The 13,278-nt window shown below is 34.5% G+C and overlaps 1 protein-coding gene across 1 annotated transcript in view; it reads right to left on the bottom strand.

Annotated features, from left to right (window-relative positions):
- Nucleotides 1–12,700, bottom strand: part of LOC113227126 (thyrostimulin beta-5 subunit-like) — a 32,025-nt gene extending 19,325 nt beyond the window's left edge. Inside the window, exons 1-2 of the mRNA XM_026460004.1 lie at nucleotides 12,515–12,700; nucleotides 5,599–5,757 (exon numbers count right to left, since the gene is read on the bottom strand). Coding sequence (XP_026315789.1) covers nucleotides 5,599–5,757; nucleotides 12,515–12,700 — 345 coding nt within the window. The remainder of the gene's footprint in view (nucleotides 1–5,598; nucleotides 5,758–12,514) is intronic.
- Between the last annotated feature and the right edge of the window lie 578 nt (nucleotides 12,701–13,278).

The raw sequence follows: 13,278 nt of genomic DNA, 5'->3' as shown, positions 1-13,278 counted from the left end.
AATATAATATAATATAATATAATATAATATAATATAATATAATATAACATAATATAATATATAAATATTAGTCTATTAAAATATACCTAAGACCTATTTTCCTTGAGTTGACAAAATAAACAATTATTTTGATTTTTTTTTTATCATAAAAAGACTTTCCAGCATTTACGCAGTTCTGTACCAACTCATAATTACACTATTTTTTGGCTCTCGGTGCCCTCTAAAGTAATAAGTAAGTAAGAGTATACTCATAAAAATGATCTCTATAATAATAGAGGTATCCATTTTCCAACGATTGAATACTATTATCACATACAATTAAATTCTGATCACGTTACGTTCTGTTATCAGAAAACACAATCACATCCATTGAGAATTCGTATATGGAAATTGCTACATTTAGTGTAAGGGTGTATAAAATGAAATTAACTATATGCACATGTTATTAATATCCCTCTACCGCATGGAATTAATAAACAGCCATCATTAGTTCAATAATCGGTGTTAAGAGGCAGATCTGGAAAACCAACGAAAGTTTTTCGTCTTTTTCCTGTGAATTATATAATTACTTCCATCCAAAGGTTGTCTGGCAGAAATCGCTTAAAGCAATAAGACCGCCCATTGTACCACCGCTTATTTTTAATTTAATTGTATTGTATTTGTTTCCTTTTTTGGTGTACAATAAAGAATTTTTGTATTGTATTTGTATTGTATTGTTTTTTTTAGGAGTATAGTTTGTACCGGGTTCAATTCCCTAGTTTTATTTTCCCTATGAGGGTAGAAAATCAAACTAAGATATCCGAAAATTGAATGAATTATAATAAAAAAAAATAATTTATAATTTAAATTTTAAAAATAACGGTAGGTACATAAATTTATTACGGGTCGTGGTAACGTGCCTTAAGACTTCAGGTTTTCCGCTTCCGAATATGGTACTCCCCTGTATATTCGCCGGCGCAGAAGAAAGATCACAGGCCGAGCAGCATTGGTAGCCGTTCAGCGGAAATGCTTCGTCCTAGTACGGACGTAGTCAAGTTCCCAGTGTATGAATACGACGGAAGGTCAGCAAAGGTAGCATTCCAACCCGAAGATAGATGGTAATAATTATTCCGAAGGTGACTATTATCCGTCAAACAACGTCTGGTGAAAAAATACAATTAAATTTGATCGGTACAATTTGAAATTTTGATGATGCAATCTTTAAAATTTCTCAAAGCGTATTGCAATATGGTTCAAATTTACGTTGTACATATCTATATAATAGTAGAAAGAGCTACAATAACGACATAGTACAATTTGGTGCAACACAAAACATGAAATTAGCAAATAAAAGCGTTACAAGTATTTTGTGTGTCATTCAACTTACCCTAAAGCGAGAACTTTCACTTTCACAAATATTTAAGTACGTTTAATGTGATTGGGAAGCAATAATCTTTGATTTACAATAAAATTTTGCACTTTTTAAAATACGTAACGGTTTTTTTATATCGTGAGCGCGGCCAAACCGAGAGTGGACTAGATTTTGAAAACGTTCTGACGCTGTGTGAAGAGCTCAGCCGCCGCCGGCGCCTCCCCTCTCGCCTTGCCTGCGTCTCCAACATCATTCGAAAATACAACGTAAGCTGCCATAGATTTAAGCAATTTTGTCTATGGTAAATCATGGTTTTAATGTTTTATAATCAATTATCATTTAAAAATAGGATATATTTGTTGAATATAATATTTGAGTTAAATTTTTAACAGTGTTAAATTTGAAAAACGATTATTTTAAAATGAATTTAACAACGTTGTAACGTTCCGTTACAAGTTACGGCCTTTTTCCTTATTAAGTCTCCAGAATCTCTTTGAATTATTTTTTATTCGAAAATTAAAAAATATGTATTTCATTATCTTGATGATAAAAATAAATAAAGAGAAATAACAAATCTACGGACAATGGCACACCAGACTACACATTTTTGTCCGAAAACCGCCTCCAGTGCAACGGAATAAGATACGTCAATGTGTAGCTTGATGTGCTGGCGTGTGTACCTCAATTTAAATTTAATTTTAGTATCTATTACAATTAGAATTTAGATTTGGATACAATCTTTGATATTAATAATATGTTAATTGATATAATTTATTGTACTGGGATAATTTTAATATACATGTAATGCTTGTGTACATTAATAAGTCTTTGTGTAATAGTGTGTAATTTGAAATGTAAATAACTAAATTAAATATAATATTATGATAAGTACTTACAATGAAACACTCACACTCACACTTATAATAATAATAATAATAATAATCCATTTATTTCAGACTTACATTCATCCATAATATTTGTTAGTAACGAAAAATACTTATGAAAAAAACATTTTATTACATTTGATCAACCTCTTCTGTCCCGATTTTTTCTTTTGGTACTATGAAATTATTATAAAATACTGAGTCGATCAGCATTAAAAAAAATTGCCAATATTATTCATGTCTAATGAACTTACGCTTGGCCAAAACATTGACCACGTCATAATTGTTTTCACAAAAACAAAAACCCTTAGAGTTCTAAGACAATTACCCTTTATCTCCTATGGTTTTATGGTTTTGGATTTGCTTTGATTCAGATGCTGTCCCAATTTAAAAAAAAACGTTCTGTATATAACAGTGACAAACAAAATTAGTTTTACCAAACTAATTTTATTTTGAAACGTAGAAACTAACGCGACACTTTTTTACGTTATAAAGTAGGCGTTTTATTATTCCGTAGTAAATTCACAGCGTCTACACAATATCCAGATTTTTTTTAAGTAAGCGTCACGCGTGTCGCTAACAGCTGCAGCGTCACTCAGAGCTTTAAATCACAAAGACTGAGGGACACTGCCACTGCGCCCGACGCCTTGAGACATAAGTTGATAAGTCCCATATGCCTGTAATTTCACCAGCACCCTTACCCTTCGAAACCGGTACCCAGTAATGTTCACATTACTGCTTGGCGGCAGAAATAGGCAAGGTGGCAGTACTTCCCTGGACGATTTTTGTACGACGAGAGTTGGATTAGTCATGCGTCAAGCTTGACGCGCTCTTGACCCTTTGCCACTGACAAAACACGTCACGGCGGCAATAGTGTTTCTGGACAGTGTTCCGTATTTGTACACACATATCGCAGTTTTTCAAAGATAGTAGCTCAATACAGTTCCTTTTTTGACTCATTATTGAGGTTTCAAAAAATGCTAAATTACATTATTATGTATACGAGAGCTTTTTATTTGTTAAATTAATCACATGCCACGATTGGAAGAGTTTTCGAATCATCAATTTCCGAAACAGAGACGTCTTAAGACGTTTTAAAACCATCTTCCCTATTAATTTTATACTTTTGAGATAGGCCACTCTTCTAGAAAGTTATCAATATGTGGTCTCAGTGCAGTAATACAAAAGACGTGTGATTGTAATGTGGTGGAAACGTAGTTGGAAGTTGGCCTACGAGTTTAGCAAGTGGTTGCGTTGTGGTAGCCGTAAGCCCTAACTATGACGTCATTGCAAAGTGTGGTTACAGACAAATGGAACTATGCGTTTCCATACACACTTTTTTTTACACTCGCCCCTTTTACACTCGTGCTGTTGTTTTGTGAATGTAATGTGGTTTGATAGGGCTACGTGTGAATACTGATTTAGACATTGTTATTGCTCCGCATACGAAAACGGCTTCTCCTTCTCATAGCACCTTGTGAATGTCATACACCTAGATTTGAATTAACTATGATTGATGTCTTTCGAGTGTTACTAATTTGACACGAGTTTTCCAGTCTGAGTATGACATAAAAGGAAGTTATTTAGCCGATATTTTTTTTTTTATTATACCAAGTGACAATAAGAACAAGTCGTAGGTCTGGTGGTAAGCGGCACGCCTGTCCATAATAATTACATTGCCTGTCAGAGCTTTAAAACGCAACGAGCTGCGGGGCACTGTGCGCCCGTCACCGTTAGACACATTACTGCTTGTCGAAATAGATAAGGTGGCAGTACTTCCGTAGACGAACTCTTTCACAAGGAACTCTACCTGCTACTAATATAATGCATGCTACCCTAGGTCTTTTCAAGGCGAGAGTGAATAGGCATTGTAATTTAGGTGTGCATGCTAGCTACGTCGTCGACCTCATCGTCACTTTCCATCAGGTGAGATGGAGGTCAAATGCGCACTTAGTATTGTTAACACATACTTACTCATTAACTCTACACACTGAGACAATCCACGATCTCATGGTTTGATTTTACAACCCACTACGTGTATAAATATAGGTACGTACATACCATTAGAAAATAGTTTCAATACCAATTATTTATTAAACAATTGAATCCTCTGACGTATGCAGGTATAGATACTTAGATATTGGAAAGTAGGTATAATACCAATTATTTATTAAAGAACCCATAGCATACATATGTAATTACTACTTACTATACATGCCTACCATTAAAAAGTTGCTACAATACCAATTAGTTATTAAACAGTTCAAACCTTCACATAAGTAAAGAAAATGACATTTAATTGGAAAGTAAGTACACTAACGCTCAATAAGCTTTATTAAATAATTCCTCAAATTTTGAAATGAAGAAGTTTCGTGGGTCCACTTTTCACCTTCCCTTTCCCTTGAACAATGTAATCGAAAACTCATTAAGTAGCGGAAGCAAAATTATGAAAACACATAAATATTGTACCATTAATCATATAGTAGTTATACACATATTTCACAGAGACATAATTGAAGAAGTAATTGTCTCAAAATGCCTTGAAACTGAATAGCTATTAACAGGTTTTTTTTCTCAAATGACAGAACCAAGAGCGCTGTTGAATACATCTAATCAACTATATAAGAGCAACTGAGTTACGGATCGAGTCAGTAGATATTAAGAATTTCTCCATGTACTTGTAGCGGATCTTTTTTTTCGTCTCTGGGCTTTTTTGCCTTAGTGCCACTGTGAGAACTTATAAAACTGAAAAGTTTAGTGAAGAATACTACTACGCGCTACGGTAAAAAAAGCCGTTTCAATCCAATAGAAAGATCGCAACAAGCGCATGGAGAACTTTGTAGCTGAGTTGGTAAGAGCGGTAGCTACGTTGAGACAACAGACTCTGGTTCCAGTCCAGTTCAATCGAAGGAATAATTCTTTATGTTTATTCGATCTTCGTATCAATAATTATAACAAACTAGTGGAGTATTTTCAGGAGAAATGGATGAATATCATGATAGTGGCCGGAGCAGTAGAGCTCCTTTTGAAAGAGTTCGTCCAGGGAAATACTGCCACCTTACCTATTTCTGCCGCCAAGCAGTAATGTGAGCATAACTGCGTTCCGATTTATAAGGGTAAATTGTCAACTTGTGTCTCAGAGTGACGGGCGCACTGGCAGTGCTCGCAAGATCTTTGCGATGTAAAGCTCTGAATGCAACTGCAACAGTTATGGATAGGCGTGTCGCTTACCACCAGGCGCACGACTTACTCGTCCCGTCACTTGGTATTATAAAAAAAGTAAAAACACATAATATTAAATAAAAATAAATGTATAAAAAGATCATCCCGTTATTTATACTATCGTATATTTATATATTTTACCTTGCATTTACAGTCTTCAGCACCTATAAAGTGGAACAGTTCGGTGCCTGGTATCACACCAGGATCACAGTAGCGTAATAGCATCATCAAAGGTTTCCTCGCCGCGTATGCACAGACTGGGTGATGGGAGTTTTTGAACGGGAACTTCCAATCTGGAATCTGTAAGTAAAATATTGACACAGACTCAAGAAAAGTATTATTTTCTAACAACTATAGCTCAATAATTACTTCAAAATGGGGCGATTTTGTCACAGCACTGCAGTTCTGGGCTGGATTGTAAAAATTTTTGCTTACCCGTAAGAAAATGTTTACCGCAAATTTCGTAGCGTCGTTACTACGCAGCCATGGGACAAGTACGCTAGTTCTCCCAACCACTCAGACCGGAAAAGAACAGTGTCGATTTGCTATAGAAATAGAGCGGTGATACCTACTCAGGCAAATTTTGCACAGCGAACCCAACCACCAGCAACAAAATAGTGTTTATTTCTCTCAACGCCATCGCGCGTGTGCGGTTTATATGGACTTATTATTTGATGTACACTACTTGGAAACCACATCTCTAACAGCTCGGTACTTCTCTGGGTAACCAATCGATATACTTAATTATGTTAGCACAACTCCACATTTGAATTTTATGCCTGCCCCTAAGGCACAAGATAAACACAATGGATGAAAGGGTATAGGTGATATGGGTATTTACACAGATTTACATAAAACCTCTGCAAATATAACTTTCGTCTCACAAAATTTGAATAACCCGGACTTGTTCGAAAGTTAGTGTTAAATTATGTATAGGGCGTTTATAATGCGCGAAACGGATAACTCTTAGAACAACGCATCGCCAAAGCGTTTGAGAACGAAATTCGTTAATCCATACACAACTGTAAAACAAAGGCAAGCTGTTTATATACAATAAGCTCATTTCACATCCGTAGTACAAATGAAACTTGGTTCCTTTAACAAATTTTCTAATGGCCGAAATTTGGGAACCTATTTGAGAAACCATTGCGTTTCTGGAATTACAAAATTGTTTGCTTTTTGGTACCCCTGTTGTTCTAAATACCCTCGAAGAAGACTTTGATAGAGAGCATAGACTTCAGTCTTCTAGTGCTCAAGCATCATGCCAGACGATTCTAATCTTTGTGGAAAATACTATCTATCACCTTTTTATAAGTTATGGACATGTTGGTTGCTCATTGAAATAAATTATACCCTACCCACCATAATTTGTCATAGTGCTGTACTTAGTTGTATTTATTATTCTTTTATTTATGAGGTCTAAGTGTCCTAAATATCGCGCAGATGGTTTGATACTCAATTATACACATAAAGTTTGAAGAAAGATTCATATTCTAAGACATGTTTGACTGACAATATTGTCATAGCCAAGGTGAATAGACGATGAACCTCTCCATATTTACTTATATACATAATAATATACGTATTACATGATTTAAGTATCGGAAACCACGCTGTGCACAGCCAACAAAGAGACACAAAATGCTATATGACTCATCGCGTACTTTTTGATGTGATTGAACAGAAGAAATGAGCGAGAAATGTAAAAATGGTGTTGCAAGGAATAGTATATTCGGCTTCTGACCGAATACTGAATATTCGGCTAGGAGTGTAGCCCGTATTAAAGCACGTACGAAAATTAGCACGAAAACACCACTTATTATCTTCAACTACGATAAATTATTCTATATAATGATATTTATAGTTTATAACTTAATGGAAAAAGCTAATGTTTATTTCACTTCAGTTTGATTAACTTTCAAATACTTAATTTATTTTGGTTTTCAAATAATAAGTACTTTGTTCACTGGTTAATGTTTATTTAATCATGAGTGAATGATGTAACAAGCAAGTAGCTTTTCATTTGACATGCTATGTTTTTATATCTTAGAAAAGTAACTTATGTTACTTTTCCTTTGAGCTTTAAGAGAATTAAGAGAAAGATATTTACATGATAATTTTCAATTTTTTTTTTATGTGATCTTTCTGTTTTTAGGTGTTCCGTAGGACTGTGATGCAATATAATATGCCGAATATCGAATAGTAACCGAATATTCATTGCAACTCTAGTAAAATGCTTCAAAATAACAGTTTTTATATCACTGGCGTGTGAGTCTCTTTCTCCAATACGTTTTTTAGAGCTTGGTTTAGAGTAGTACAGATAAGAAAAATCTATTTGCTGCTAAAGACAATTTCGGTTTCTAGATTGAATATCGGCACTCATATTCTGCTAATACTTTGCTTTACGTTTCCCACATCACTGCCATGTGTCACGCGATTTATACATGGTATGAAAGTAATGTTATCGGTATTCCTCAGACGGCGACCGAAGAGTCAAGTTCCAAATAATTCATGTGTTGCAGCCATTCCATGACATGCGTCTAGCTTACGCTTGTTACTTCTGCCGGTGTGGCAAGGGTTGTAAAAGGAATTTTCAAGTTCTCTCAAGTTCTCTACGAACAAGAAGTTGTCCCGTTTGCGGTCAATGAGGGGATCACATATGGTTTGTCCAGTAAAGGTACCTTCTTGTTTACGGTAGCATGATTTGTCGATTTATGGTATATCGATATGGCTCGATTTATAGTACCTGGTGTGAGTTGGTAATCAGTTTGCAGGCGTTATTTATGCTTTTAAATATGTAAGGAATCTCTATATTTTGTTGACAATACCTGTCATAGCCTAGTCGGTATATCCGAATTAAACTTGAATTGATTAGCTTGCTGCTTACATCGGTCTCAGTTTTTGCAAGCCTGGGCTAACGCGGCACATAATTCGGGATTCAAGACACGTTTTTTTTGAAATCATATTTCTTGAAAACCTCATCTTCGGTTTCTTTCTTAAGGCCCGCCTTAAGTATTGCTTTCCAGCTGTTCGAAATATCCGGAAATACATTATAACGTATAGAGAGACCCGTCAAATGTAACATCCCCTTACAGGATACAGAAGTTTACAAGCTTGACTGTGAGTGCGGTCTCTCTTATATTGGACAAACAAAACGAAGTATTTGTACCCGCGTCAAAGAACATATAGCTGATGTCAAACACCGTCGCGTAAACGAGTCTGCAGTCTGCGAGCATGTCATGGATAATCCTACACATTCAAAGAAGTTTGACAAACCCCAGGTCTTTGCAAAAGAAGTCCGTTATCTACCCAGGATGCCGCGAGAAGCCATTGAAATTAAAAAACATCCTAATTTCAACAGGGAAGATGGTTTCTCCGTACCACCAGTTTGGGATCCAGTATTTCCTCTGATGAAAAATCCCAAACAGACATAAGACTGCAGTACTAATTAATATGTTTTAATTTTTTCTAATTTCTATTATTAATTAATAATAAATTGAACTTAATAAAAATTCATTCAATAAAATCATTTGTAAAACTTAATGTAGCGTAAATTGGAATGTTTTCTTTGTAAAATTAAAAATAAGGTATTTAATTAATAACTATTGTAACTATAGTGAAAAAATAGGGTGGTTTGCAATATCAGACATAACTGGTTGAAGACTGTACCACCTCAGTCAACAGTGACCATGGGACCTGTAAAGGGCCCGAAACATCGATTTGTTTGAAAAAACAAATATACGCGATTTAAATCCGGAAAACAGTTTCATTTCCTAAGAGATTCATTTCTCCTAGTGACATCATTATCTAGATGCCTTAAAAGTGAACCAAATGAGAGTTCGTAACGCTTTATATATACTTTTTGTAAACACAGTGTCCCTTTTTAAATTAAAAAATCTCTCAAAAATCTGACATTGTGTTTTGACTACCCTACGCAAGATAATCTAATATACAGGGTTCTTTGTAAAATACTAGCAACCATATGACTAACATCATAAACAATAACTTTTGTGTTATGACTTTTTACAAAACATAATACATTTACCAAAAATAAACTTTTAAACTTTTGTTGCACTATCTGACACTTCTGACCTATATTTTTAGCTTAGAGGATGGAAAAAAATACTAGATTTTTAGCAACGCCTCGCGAGTGCTGTGATTCATAAAAATAATTTTGGTAATGGGTGTTTTCTTTTACTAGCACACATAGTTAGCACCATTTAGAGAAATCGATTTAATTATTTTTATTTTTGTATGAAAGTAAAATCTGATGAATTATTAAATGTCATGGAACAAAAGTTGTTGTTTATGATGTTCTTATTGTCGCGACAAACGCGGCTTCGATGAAATCGGGTAAGTTTCTGAAAAGAATTAATGATGTCAAAGTTCGCAGCCATATCATATAATGGTGAGTTTAAAAAATTTACGGTGACTGGAGAAAATCCGGAATTTTGAGCGCGTACGTGTCTGGCGGGAGAGCAGGAGTTAATTCAAGGTGAGAAAAGTTATGAACTCGGAAAACTTCGAAGAGGCGATATCGAACATAAGAATCATGTAAGTCCAATCAATATTATTAAGAGATGTAGGATGAGAGAGGAAACGTTAGTACGTATTAGAATTGAACTTATAGAAGGAAGCTCCGGCTGTTCCAATGGAGCAATCGGAGGTGAGTATAGAACTAGAAATCGTTTCAGAACAGAACTGAACCTCATTCATTCAGAGGGCTAAGAAACGGTAAGCTGTAGGGGGTGGTTATGGAGGGAGGCGCAGAATTCCCATTAGAATTGATATATAAGAATAGAATTACCAATAGAATAGAATCTCTCAACCCTCATCTGACATTATATATTATGAATTACTTATCGATCTGATATCTGAATATTCCCTGGCGTGAAACTCTCATAGTTATTTACCTCAATAATAGAAATACTCTGATGTAACGACAACTATAGTATTTAGTATAGTAACCATATATATGACTGTGGCCTAATATATTATACATGATGAGAATACTATTATTAAAATGTTACTTTTTAAAACGCCACTGGTCAATTATCTAAGTAACATCCGGTTCACTGGCTAACATCCGGTGACAAGCACAAAATTTTGTTGTAATAAACAAAAGCGGTTCACCTTCAAATTGTGAGTGGTCGACCTTATTATCGTCGTTACTGTAGATGACAGCACGTCCCTTTTTCGTGGCCGATAACACAAGTATAATATGAAATATAGTGTACATTTTAGCTGTTAAAATAACCAAATTTATTTGAATAATTGAGGGAGTTAATTTAGCTGAACTAAATAATAATGTGGACATTCCCTTCTACAAATGCCGGGACTTCTCGGAACTGATTACATTTGAATATGATAGATCAACAGATAGATAGATACATAACACGGTTATTCAGCGCAAAAACAGAAACAAAACATTTACAATCAGTTCACAAAGCATAACACAAAATCACATAAAACATATATTATTAATTGAATATACATTCATACAAAGCACATACTGTGATAAAACAAATATTGTGAGAGAAACAAACAAACAAGTACTGTGGGAATCGACAAAATTCTAAGTATGACTACAGTTTGTGCGGTAATGGCCCTGACTCAGCATAAATACTGTAGACCGTGGACAGTCAAAAAAAAGCTGGTTTTCTGCCAGTACCCTATGGTGAGCGATTGCAACCCAGTAAGCCATGCCACTAAAGTGCATCACACGCAAATAGCTATCCTATAACTCTAGGGGTCATATTCTAGAACTCTACTCAATGCTCAAGTCAGGATTGCAATTGAAACACAAGCACTGGAAATACGACCCTAATGGCAGGGACTTGAGTATGATTTCGAGTGTCGTATTATGAGTCATATTCAAATCCTGACTTGAGCATTGATTAGAGTTCTAAAATACGACCCTAAAACTATTATGTCAAGTAAAAATGTAAAGAAAATACTGTAATTACTCGTAGCATAAGTAATGTAAGTAAGTAATATAAAGAATAATCTAAGTTAGTGTTACAAATACAATATTAAATTATAACTATAGCCACCAAATATGACCTAATGTTCATAAGGAAATTGAAATTTTTATATTTTTTTAGGTTTCCAGGTATCACACCCAAAAAAGGCATTTTATACGCGTTGTTGACGAAGTGGGTATACTAAGAAAACGTTCATACTTTAGACAAATTAACTCGCTCAATTCCGATTACTGATTATAATTCAGAGAAGGTATGTATGTATAGATACACGAAAGTCATATGCATGGCCAATAACTAGTATTAACAATTAACCGATTCTAATTTTAATACAATGATAGAACTCAAAGAAAAGTTCAATCAGGTCAGTTCTGTCAGACCGAAGATTTTTTTGTTCGATCTTTGTTTAATGGAGTAATTTTACAAAAAACATTTTATTACTATATTTAGGCGTAAAACATCAACGTGCCAAAAAGAACGGGATGAAATATAATCGATTAAGGTGGAGTAAGTTTTTTATTAAAGTTTGGGCAAAAGTTTTGGTTTCCCGTATTTCTGTCTATTTATGATTCTTTCATAACAACTTAACTAACAAGTTCGACAGACTCAAAAACAGAACTCCAGGCTTTTCCTCTCAAAATAAATCCCAACAAAATTCAATTCGACATCAATAGTAGGTACAAGTACTATACTGAAAATATAATCAGGCTGTACCTACTTAGTCATACCTAAAATTTGGGACCGTAAACTTTTTTACACGTATGTTTTCGCCATTTGCCAACAAGACACAATTTGATCAACTGCCTCTACCATAAGTTTACAATGTCGATTGTTTTTAACGATCACGGAAAACATTTTCATAGAAAATTTAAAGTTTCTTTTCGAGACCGTTACAATTTGCACTGTGCAAACTTCGTCACTTGCGACAATCAACACTATAAAATGTCCAAGTATTGAGAAAACATACATTGTCACTCTGTAAACACTTTGTGAACGACTTCAGAGACATAGCATTACACATATATGCTCAGAGGAATATATACTTAGTACGGACTGAGAATATATATCAAAATTACCTCCCTAGAGTTGCATCTTCCTCCACAACACGGCACCTTTACAGTGTCCCAACATTTTCGACCATTCGCGTCAAGTTGTTCAGCTTTTGCCAGATAGATCCGCTTTTCACAAGTGTCTAGCTCAATCGCACTTGTTAGAATCCATAGCCCGAAAAATAGGAGCCAGGATAGATGCCTCATCGCCATTCCTGTGTATCAAATAATTACCACCGTAATAGAAGACTACAGACAAAAAATCCAGTAATATAAAAATTATATTGTTCTTCTCCGTTACGATGGTTGATTGATCGATTGATAGGTAATCAATGTTTTACGCCTAGTTAAATATCATACTTTTTACTTCGACAAAAAAATAGAGAAGAAACTAAGATTGCATTAGTAGTTTTGGGTAAAAAAATGAAAGAAAGGAATACAACTGTAAGCGAATAAAGTTAAAATTTTTAATTTTCTTCTTTGCCCAGTAAAATGGCTTCAACTTTTTACGCGAAACGATTTATTTGACGCACAAATTATTTACAAGTACTTCAATTAAATTAAAAAAAAATGTAAATGAGAACTACATTAATAGTTTTTAGCCAATTAAAATATAGTAACTTTCAACTGCATTATTCCTCAGTTCTTTTAGCTGTATTTTTAAATTGAATACGACGTAATTCAACTTTTCAAGCCAATTTTTAAAACCTAGTTAGTGCAGCCAACTGTGGCTTATAAAAACCACTAAAGATCCAAAACAAAGTTGCTTTCCATCACAACAAAAAACATGC

Source organism: Hyposmocoma kahamanoa, unplaced genomic scaffold, assembly GCF_003589595.1.
Source record: "Hyposmocoma kahamanoa isolate Upper Pololo Valley unplaced genomic scaffold, ASM358959v1 202, whole genome shotgun sequence".
Classification (NCBI taxonomy): Eukaryota; Metazoa; Arthropoda; class Insecta; order Lepidoptera; family Cosmopterigidae; genus Hyposmocoma; species Hyposmocoma kahamanoa.
Note: the sequence above shows the minus strand (reverse complement) of the source record. Positions and strands in the feature narration are given on the sequence as shown.